Source organism: Pipra filicauda, unplaced genomic scaffold (assembly GCF_003945595.2).
Source record: "Pipra filicauda isolate LSUMZ 115617 unplaced genomic scaffold, ASM394559v2 scaffold120_size2142806_pilon, whole genome shotgun sequence".
NCBI classification, from domain to species: domain Eukaryota; kingdom Metazoa; phylum Chordata; class Aves; order Passeriformes; family Pipridae; genus Pipra; species Pipra filicauda.
In genome coordinates this window covers 2043086-2053243 of record NW_024103663.1, presented here as the reverse complement: position 1 = coordinate 2053243, position 10158 = coordinate 2043086, and the positions used below count along the sequence as shown (strand labels likewise).

The following is a 10158-nucleotide window of genomic DNA, read 5'->3' as shown; positions in this document are numbered from 1 at the left end:
AGCCATGGCAGGAAGGTGAACTCCTCCCCTTTGTAATTTCTCCAGATTTACCCTGCTCCTGATTTGCCTAAATTTATTCATTCTCCAAAATGAATGGCAAAGGGAATGAGGCTCTTTGGCACTGAGCCTTCAGTGAATAACTGAGACTTTGCAACCTGTGCATTTTTAGTGACCTCTTACTGAAATGCTACGTTTTTATTTAGTGGTAGTTTTTTTCCTGATAGCCCCCATGACATTTGATTAATATGGGTGTTAAAGTTGGTGTTTTCTTTAAAAAAAACCCTATGAAACAAAGCCCCAACTGCCCCCATCCCCACTCCGCAACCCTGCAAACAGCTCCTCAGGATTGCAGTAGATTAGAGGGACTGGAAAATGGGAATTCTGTGTGCAGTGACAGGAAATGTTTATTAGGTGACATGCAGCACCTTACTTACTTAGTTAAGGAATGGTACTTTTTTTAATAATCCTTTTTCTTAACTTTCTGCTTCTGCTGCTATAGTATAATATATACAGACATTTTTTTCTGTCCCCTTTCCTATCTGATTTTTTCAATTCCATGTGCCTGATTCAGTGGCAGCTCAGACTGTTTGTTCAACAAACAGAAAAGCGACACAACCACTTTTTGCTCTGCTATAGACACTGTGTCACCTTTTAATTTGGGTTTGGATTTTGATACAGCTGAGGAAAACAAATGAGGGAGTGAAACAACTTCTACCCCTTCCCCAGATGCTTCTCTGTCCACGCTGGGTTGGGTGGGAGAAGAGCAGGATGCCCGACCCAGAGCTTCTGCCTGAAGGGGTGGATGGAGCGAAGCAATGCCGTGCCAGCAGATCTGAGCATGCAGAGTCATCCAGCAAGGGCTGAATTAAAAAACGAGGAGCCAAGAAAGTGCTTTTTGCCTTCCCCAAGAGCTGCAGCTCCCAGAGCAGGGCTGTGCTGTCAGCAGAAGGGTGGCACGGGCTCAGGACCTGCAATAACACCGGCACAGCTGACTCACGAGCAGCTCTTTTATTCATAAAAAAACCGGCTATAAATAACCCCCCAACAATGAAGAGCTGCTGGGGAGTGTTTTTCCATCCTGCTCTAGGCAGTTAGAGCCCGCACAGAGGATGATTTGCCTAGCACATGGTGATAAGATAAATAGTTGCTGCAGTGACAAGAACAATAAGGGAATTAGTGGCATTTTTTCACTTCCGAGCGCGGTCCCGGCGGAGCTCCGGGAGCAAGGTGAGTCCTGAGCACGTAGGGCAGGGAGGGGTCAGGTGCTGTCAGCCCTCCAGGGCATCCACGAGACACTTCACTCCTGGGGATAATCCTCAGTGGCGACCTGAAAGGACACTCTCATGGATTTTTTTCACTCTGTTTCTGTTAATTCTCTGAGAGCTAAAAGCCTGCTAGAAACTCTCCGTTCAGGACTGAAAATAGGGTTAGAAATGTTGATCTTAAAAATCAGGAGTCTTGGTTTGTTTCCTTTCTTTTTTTTTCCTTTTTTTTTTCCCCCTTTTTTTTTTTCCTTCCCCCTCCCCCCAAGCCTTTCAGCCTATCACTATTAAAGTGATAATAAATTGCACTGCAGTCATATCAATTAAGCTTTTATTTGTTCTAGGAAGTGAAGGCACGCTCGGGGAAAGACATTCCCTCTCCTTATAAAGCCTGTAATCTAAATAAGCAGGGCAGACATCATGTGATATGTGATCTCCTTATTTTTTTCTAAAGAAATTCACCTGGCAGGTACTTGGTTATCAGTTCTCCATGGCAGTGCTGCACCTTGGGATAATTTCGAAAGGAATTACTCTGTGAGTTGGTTTTGGACATTGAACCTAAAGACGTGTGAGGATCTTGGTCAGAGAAGGTGACACTCAAGGTTAAGCAGGGAGGTGACAGCAGATCACTGAACTCCAGGCTGGTTTTTCCTGGCAGAATTATTGCAGTTGTGTCCATAGCTACAGGGGAGGTGGGAACACCAAAACCAGTGAAAACTGCATTTATTTTGTTGCCTCGAGAGCCACAGCAACAAAGGTTTTGGGGATGTTCCCCCAGCCTGGTTTCTGGAACGTGTGAGGTCTGACATCATCCTGCTGCTCCCAAGGGAAGTTTGGGGGGGGATGTGGTGGTTTGTGAGGCTTTCACAAGTCTGAGCCACAGGATCCCACCAAGTGCTGAGGGGAGGGAGGCCAGAGCTGTCCCCAGCCCTCCAGCTGAGGGGCTGCATCCCATGTCCCAGCAGAAGGGATGAGGGCTGGCTGGGGCTGAATCCGTGCCAAAAAGGCAGCAGAGACCCAAAGCCCAGGCTGTGGCTCAGCTCTTCGGGCTGGAGGCTGAGCTGTTGCTCTTAGAAGGAAAATCTAAGGGTTGTGAGGGTCAGACTGGCCCAGGGCCAAATCCTGGTCACAAATGACCCAGGAGGAATCGCCCCTGCGATGGGAGAGGGAAGCACTTCCAAGAGACTTCAAACCCAGATGAGTTTTGTGACTGGGAACCCCACCCTGTGTGTGAGAAAACACGCTCAGAGCTCTTTAGTTACTTGTGTGCTGCCATTTTATTCGTTACAGTTCCCACACCACTGAACAGGAAATCTGGAATTTCACAGCTCTTGGTGAATCACAGTCACTGGGCCTTCATCTTCCACGAGGAACGTGGGCTGGCTCTGATCCTCCCTGAGTCTGTTGGGAACAAGCACAAGGTCGTTTCCATGGAATACTCGGGAGCAGGGATAAGATGTTTTCTGGCTTCTTCACGTCTAAGTTATCAGTGGAAGGCTTTGCTTGCCATACACCTGGTTTTAGGTATTTATTCCGGTTTGTTTCCTTTTAGACAGGACAATGCAAGTTCCCAAAAGGTGAAAATACCAGTTCTGGCATCTCAGAGAGATGTTCTGGCTCTGGATAAAGGGGAAAAGGGTCTGGTTTGGGGAGTATCCTTGCAACAAACCAACTTTGCCAATATTTTGTGGCTTGTTGGTAACGTGCTGCTGAACAGCACTCAGAGACTTCAAGCCTGATGATTATCTGATTATCTTCACTTCATGTGCCTGGTGAGGGCCGTGGAAAAAGAGCTGGGATGTTGGATAACTCCAAACCCGTGAGGCAAAAACTCCTCAAAGACAGAGGGTGGGGGAGGAGCAGAGCTCTCTGTTTTCAAAACATCCCAGAAAAATCTTGGAAGGAGATCATACATCCCATTTGTGCCTTCCTCTCCAGAAAGGAAGACTTTAATCTGCATAAATTAAAACATAAACTGGATAAATAGGCTCCTTATTTGTATTACTGCCTTTCATGACTGTTTCTTCCTTGCAGGCCCCGTGATGGCCACTGAGAGAGTGAGCAGGTGGATGTTCTGCTCTCACTGAAGGTCGTGGCAGTGAACCCTGGATCCATGGAGTGACTCTGCCTCCATGCTCAGCTGAGCTGGGTGGCACTGGCCATTTTTTGGCTCAGGTAAGGTCTTGTCTGTTGTGAAAGTGCAGAGCTGGAGTGTCAGGAATGAGTAGGAATTGACTGTGAGTTCAGGGAGAATGTGACAGGGAAGAAACCAGGACAGTGGAATCCCTCATCCTCCCAGTGCCTGGTTTTTCCTGTGTGTATAATGTGTGTCCATGACCTTGCAGGTGACACCAAACCACGTGCAGCTCACCTTCTACTCCCTGTGCTGTGGGATTTTTGTTTTCATGACGTGGATGCAGCTTTTTCTCCTGTAGTTTCAGGCATAACTCAGTTCCTCAGAGTGCTCTCAGCACAAAGGTTGCTCTGCATCACACCAAGATAAAGGTGTCTGTTGTCCAAGGGTTACTGAGCAGAGCTGGGACCCGGCTCCTGGACCCAATTTCCTGTTTTAAGATCAACTTGGGAATGTCCCAGCTGGGGCCTGTTGTCCTGAGCCCTTGAGAATCCCTGAGAGCTGCAGTTGTGAGCAGTTCTGAGACTGAGCTGAGGGGGGCAAAGATGCATTTCCCACAACAGCCACTTGAATCATCATTAAAACTTCCACCTGAAGCTTCTCATGTCTCCTCCTCTCTTCAACATGTTCAGTGATTATTTTCTTCTCCACAGGCACAATCATCAGGTAATTATTATTGAACTTGGAGATTCTCTACAAAATAAGGCCATTTCTTAACACATGACATGTATCAAAATAACACCAATTCAGACAGATATAAAAATGTAAAACCAATCATAGAACTAAAAGAAAAACAATTCTAGAACTAAAAAATGTTGTAGAAGGCGAGGTCTAGATAGTTATAAATCAAAGGCTGCCAACAGCATGGTACAGCCAGTGTTTGAAGTGTCAACCTGAGCTATTGGAGATTAGATTGGGTTCTCTGGACTTCTGAGGGATCTTAAACAAATAATGTGATTACTCTTTTCCCGCTTACGGGATGTAGATAACACTCTTTCCTCCAAGATGTAGGGTGAGGTAAGTACCAGGAAGATCACACAGTTCCTGGAATATGGGAGTAGGAAAATGCCCTTGAACTGAGGTTGTGATGTGCAGAGGTTTGGATGTGTAGCAGCTCTGTCTCTGAGTTTTCAATTCAAAGTAGTTTTCATCTGGTTTTGAGAGCTCCAGCTGTATCCCAGAGGGTTGGAATGCACAAACCTGGGGGTTTCTGTATGTTAAACCCCACTAAAAAAAGCAGTTTCCACACTAATATTGTCTCACTTAATCTAGCAACATTATGCTAATTTTTATGTAATTCTATTAGGGAAATAAGATTACAAAGCTTTTGTGAAGAGCTGTTTATAGTACTTGATATTATTTTAATTACATTCCGATCTCATTTCGTTTAGTGCTTAGTGCTCGAACGCCAAATTTTCAAATTAGAGCAATTTCAAGTAGCATTTTCAGGAATATCTGCAGCATTTCAGATCATTGAAAGGATTTGCTGACTCGAGGTGTTGGCACTGATGAGGTGACAGAAATAGTGGAGCCCTTGTTCAGCAGCAACCTCACACCAGAGGTGTGGCTGACAGGGAGGGTTCCAGGATGCACAAAGGATGGTTTATCTGGGACACTGGGAGAAGAATATTTTATAGGATGTTAAGACATCCACAGGCTTGATCCGTCATTTTGCAGCCCTTTATTTCTATATAATCATTCTTTGCATTTTTACGTGACCACCTGAAATACTTAAAGTATTTCTAGTACATAATTATTGTGTACTAATTGCACACTAACCTGAATACACTTTCATACATTTCAATAGGAGAAAAGGAGCCCTAGAATTTTCCTTTTCAAGCTCCACATTTTAGCCTGAATTTCTGATGTTTTAAATTTGGCAGAGCTATCAGAGCTCACAGATTTCCTGCTCTAGAGCTGGAATTGCTGCTGCAATGATCAGATGTCAGTGCTGAATGTGGAAAGACCGTGAACTCAGCTGAGCTGCTTGGCAGTATCACAGTATAAAATTGTTACTCATGGAAATTAATCTTTTGTTAGGATGACAGTGAGAAATGAGTTAAATCAGAACAAATTCGGACATAACATGGCTTTACCTGGGTAATTGTACTGCTCACCTGAACTGCTCTGCTGGTTAAAATCTCCCTGTTCCCACTGAACCTTGTATTTTGTTCCAGCAGTGCCCTCTGCTGAGAGCATGGAATGTGTGTCCCAAAGGCTTTTTTTCTCCAAGGCTCAAGTATTTTAAATCCAGTTCTCAAAAATCATTTGCCTTTACAAAGATAGAGAAAGAAAAGATATAATGATATTGATGTTGATTTATTAATGTGCAAGTCACACATTAAATAAACACAAAATATCCTATAATGAGCATGAGTAGTGATGTCTGCTGTTGTTTAGCTACATTCTCATCCAGGAATTAAGGTGGAAAAAAAGGCATTTTCCTAACTGCTTAGGCAGGAGCTGAGGGCCAGGTTGGTGACCCAGCACTGATGTTCTTATTTCAGCTCCATCAGCCACACACTCCCCCCTCCAAACCCACAAAATTCTGCTCTCTGTTTCCTGAATCTCTAATCCTTTATCATCTAATTGATTGGTGAGTTAAAGCTGAATTCATATTAATTAAATTTTAGGCTATCCTTAAAGAATTTTAAACTACTGCTGTGATCATTCATCCTCTCAAGATCTGGCCAGATTTCACTGCTGGCAGAGGTTGTTTTCAGCAGCTCATCTGTGTAGCAACAAATATGTTTTCCAGTTTGGGCTGTCCTAGCAACTGAACGGTAATTGGCGATGCCCTGAGGTGGTAACCCAAATATTTAATACCACATGTGGTTAAAGTTTAATCCACTGTCATGATGATGATGATGTGGCAACAGAAGCTGTGCGTCAGGGTCCATTCCCCACCTGGGGAACAAGGTGGCAGCAGCTCTCGTGTGGTGTGGTCTCTCACGGAGTATGGGATGAGTGAGGCCGACCTGGCTGAGGGCTGAAAGGAGGATTTTCCACCATGAATGGATTTCCAAACTGCTCTGCTAACTACACAGACATCTGGAGTCATTCTTTGGTGCTTGCCCTGGGCATCCCCCAGCTGACCATCAACGTGGCGTCCGTGCTCTTCAACTGCACCGTCATCCTCACCCGCCTGGCCACCAAGGACCTGCACAAGCCCATCTCCATCCTCTTCTGCAATTTGGCTGTCTCTGATCTCTTCACCAGCTTCTCTGGCTTTTGGATTTCCACGCTGTTCATCACCAACCCCGACATCACCATCTTTGGGTCCGAGGACATGCTCGCCCCGTACGCCTTGTACACGACGTCCATTTTATCCACCATCTACAACCTGGTGAGCATCGGGGTCGAGCGGTACCTGGCTGTGGCCAAGAGCATGAGGACGAGATTCAGGGTTGCCAGGAACCATTCCATAGCCGTGGTTTTCACCAACTGGGTCCTTGCTTTCTTTCTGGGCTGCTTGCCACTGATGGGGTGGAACTGCCTGCACAGGGAGAAGAGCGTCTCGGTCCTCTACAGCCCGTTCTGCGTCAACTACCTCTTCTTCATCGCCGCCCCCAACTTTGTGGTGGCCTTTATCATACCTCTGTTCACCTACCTCAGAATCATCATCATCCTGAGGAGGAGGAAGCTGAGGATGAAGGCGTGTGGGCAAGCCACCGGCACCTACAAATCGGCTGAGACCCAGGTGGCCAGGACCAGCATCTTCATCTGGCTGCTGGCGCTCATCTCCTACGCCCCGTTCTTCGCCGGGGTCATTTTTGATGCCACCAACCACCGGTGCCACGTCGACCTCTACCCGGGCGTCTACATCTTCAGGAACTGCACGGCCATGCTCATCACCATCAACTGCCTGGGCAACCCCCTCATCTACACCCTCAAGCTCAAAACCCTGGGGGCCAAGCTCAAGGCTCTGAAGTGCCTCTCCACCAACAGCGTCCGAGCCTGTGCCATCGAGCACATCTAGGTGGGGCTGCCCCTGCTGCAGCACTGCCTGACCTGCCCAGCGGAGCCAGGGAGAGCTCTGCAATCACTCCAGATCCAGGGGGATTCAAAAAACACGTGGATGTGGCACTGGGAGGCACAGTTTAGTGGTGGGATGATGGTTGGGCTTGATCTTAGAGGTCTTTTCCAACCGTGTTTCCTGTGGTTCCATTCCTGAAGCCCAGGTGCTTCAGCACCCAGCGAGGGGGAGGTGTTGGGGTGCAGAAACCAGTGTGGGCAGCCCTGAAAGGGGGGCTGGACTCTGTGTCTCCCAAAGCCCTCAGCAGCGAGGAGCTGTGCTGCCTGGCTCTCCTTGGGGAAGTGGCTCAGCGTGTGCCCCTGGTCTGTGTTGCCTCCAGCTGGGAGCAGGGGAGCTGTTTTCCTTGGAGATAAAAATAACTCCATTAGCCCTGTTTACTTTGTGCTGCTGCTGCTCTCGCTTCGCTGCCCAGACTCCCATCCCTGTTGTGTGGTTTGTATGGCTTTGAAGGCAGTTAAATGGCTGGAAAATTCTCAGCAGTCTGGGGGAAATTGTCATTTTACTTTCTCATTTACACTCAGTCAAATTGTCTCTTTGACTGTTGGATGAATCTTTATTAACAGGGCACTCAGCCCTGTTTTCCTGGGGTAATTTTCACTGCAGTGTGTAGCTGGATTACATGTTTTTGTGAGACATTTGTGGCTACATCTTTCATATTTCTGCTTATAGAGGCACACTCGAGTCCATGGCTTGTGAAATTTGTGCTGTTCCAGGTGACAACCTTGGCTGGATCCTTCAGGATCAGAATTGAAGTTGAGTTGCCTGTGCAAAACAAAATAAAAATGTCAAGACCAAGTATTTTGTAAAAGAAAAAGGTCTTACTCCCTCTCTCTCAAAAAAAAAAAAAAAAAAAAGGAAAGTTGGCTCCTGAATATTTATTATTTATTTAGTAGATATTGTTTCATCAGATCCTAGTGGAGGTGGATGTTTATTCTTAGTTACACAGGGATATGTTCTAGAAGAATCTCAGAGTTCAAACTTCTGATCTCTTGCCTGAACCAAAGCAGGTTTATTTTCTCTTGCCCCAACCAGAAGCCTGGTTTTAACAGATCTGGTGACATCAGCCCACCTTGCTGGTTTTTTAAAGTGCTCTCAGATGCTGCTCTGTGGTGTTTCATCAGTGTACACCAATAAAGTGGCATCAACAATCTACACAGTGATGATGTTCTCACGTTCATCACACGCACAATCCAACCCAAATCAGCCCTTCCAGCACAGACTGGAGTTTCCAGGGATTTATTTCCAGTTTCTTTGCTTTGTTGTTGTTGTTGTTGTTCTTTCCCCACTTCAAAAGGTTTGAGTGAACTGAGGGAAAATCCCATTGCTCTGATCCTGGCTGGGTATGAGAAAAGAGATGTTTTGAGTAAGAACTGGGAAGTGCCATCACATTAACAAATCTGATACTCAGTGGTTCCCTTTACTGGTGACAAACCCCTCTCCTGTGCTGCTTCACACTGAAGAACTCCAGGGATATTTCTTTTGTCTGAATTGAAATTCAGATATTTAAGGAAATGGATGGCCCTAAGTGACACAGAATTAAAATGAATTATTTAAATGGATAATGTAACTCAGGCAAGATAATTTCTTTTCTCCATTTTTTTTTTGTTGTTTTATTTTGGAGCACTGCTGTTCTATCAGGGACTTCTGGGAACTCCACCACCCCCAGCCCCAGGAAGGGTTTGGCTGGAACCTGACATCTGTATTTCACCCTCAACAACAGGAGGTTCAACCAGACCTTCCCACAGGGCAGATGGTGAAGATCAACCCGGGGTGGTTTTTGATGGGATATTTGCTATATGGTGTAATTTTTTTATCCACTTCCATATTGACATTGGGAAGGTGACACGTCAGGAGCAGAACACTTGATGTGTCACAGCCCATGGCAGTGAGTGTCACTGGGAAAGCCAAGGGGACAGCTGGGATCCTGCCAGAGCCCTCCAGAGGGTCGGGATCTCCGTATCAGTAACTCTCTCTATCTATATCTCTCTATATGGATATATCTGTGTATATGTCTATATCTCTCTGTATCTCATATCTCTCTATATCTGTACATCTATCTAATCTCTCTCTCTTTCTCTCACTCTCTCCCCTCTTCTCTCTCCCCCTCATATATAATCTCTCTCTATATATAGAGAGATATATCTATAACTGTACCTCTTTATAAATCTGTAGATCTCTCTCTGCCTCTGCATCTCTATCTCTCTCTATACTTGTAGATACATCTCTCTAGATATCTGTAAATATATCTTCCTATATGTCTGTGATCTCTCTTGTATATATCTCTAGATATCTCTGTATGTCTATAGATCTCTCTCTATATATATCTATTGATATCCATCTCTATCCATAGATATCTATATATATCTCTATAGATCTCTCTCTATATATATCTAGATATCTCTATCTCTCCATATATATCTATATCTCTATCTGTCCACCTTTAGAAATCTATATCTATATAAATACCTAATATCTCTCTCTGTATCTGTAGATGCCTATATATATCTATAGATTTTCTACATCTATCTATAGATCTCTGTATATCTCTTTAGATGTCTCTATCTCTCTATATATATCTGCTGATATCTCTAGACATCCACATTTTCCATCTCTATTTCTATATAATCCCGGGCCCCGGGGAGGGCGGGGCCGCGCTCGGCGGTGGATTAGCGAGCCTGGGGGGCCGCGCTCGGCGGTGGATTAGCGAGCCTGGGAGGGCGCGCTCG

General features: G+C 45.5%; 1 protein-coding gene across 4 annotated transcripts in view; it reads left to right on the top strand.

Moving 5' to 3' along the window:
* Positions 1–9345, top strand: part of LOC114004010 (lysophosphatidic acid receptor 3-like) — a 34628-nt gene extending 25283 nt beyond the window's left edge. For 2 of the 4 annotated variants that reach the window (XM_027751542.2, XM_039387462.1), the window contains 2 exons: positions 2553–2786; positions 3297–9345. In XM_027751542.2, coding sequence (XP_027607343.1) covers positions 6407–7375 — 969 coding nt within the window. In that variant the 5' untranslated portion in view covers positions 2553–2786; positions 3297–6406 and the 3' untranslated portion in view covers positions 7376–9345. Of the gene's footprint in view, positions 1–1712; positions 1732–2552; positions 2787–3296 lie in introns of those variants that run through there. The other 2 variants (XM_039387461.1, XM_027751553.2) reach the window with 2 other exon arrangements.
* Positions 9346–10158: the final 813 nt, after the last annotated feature.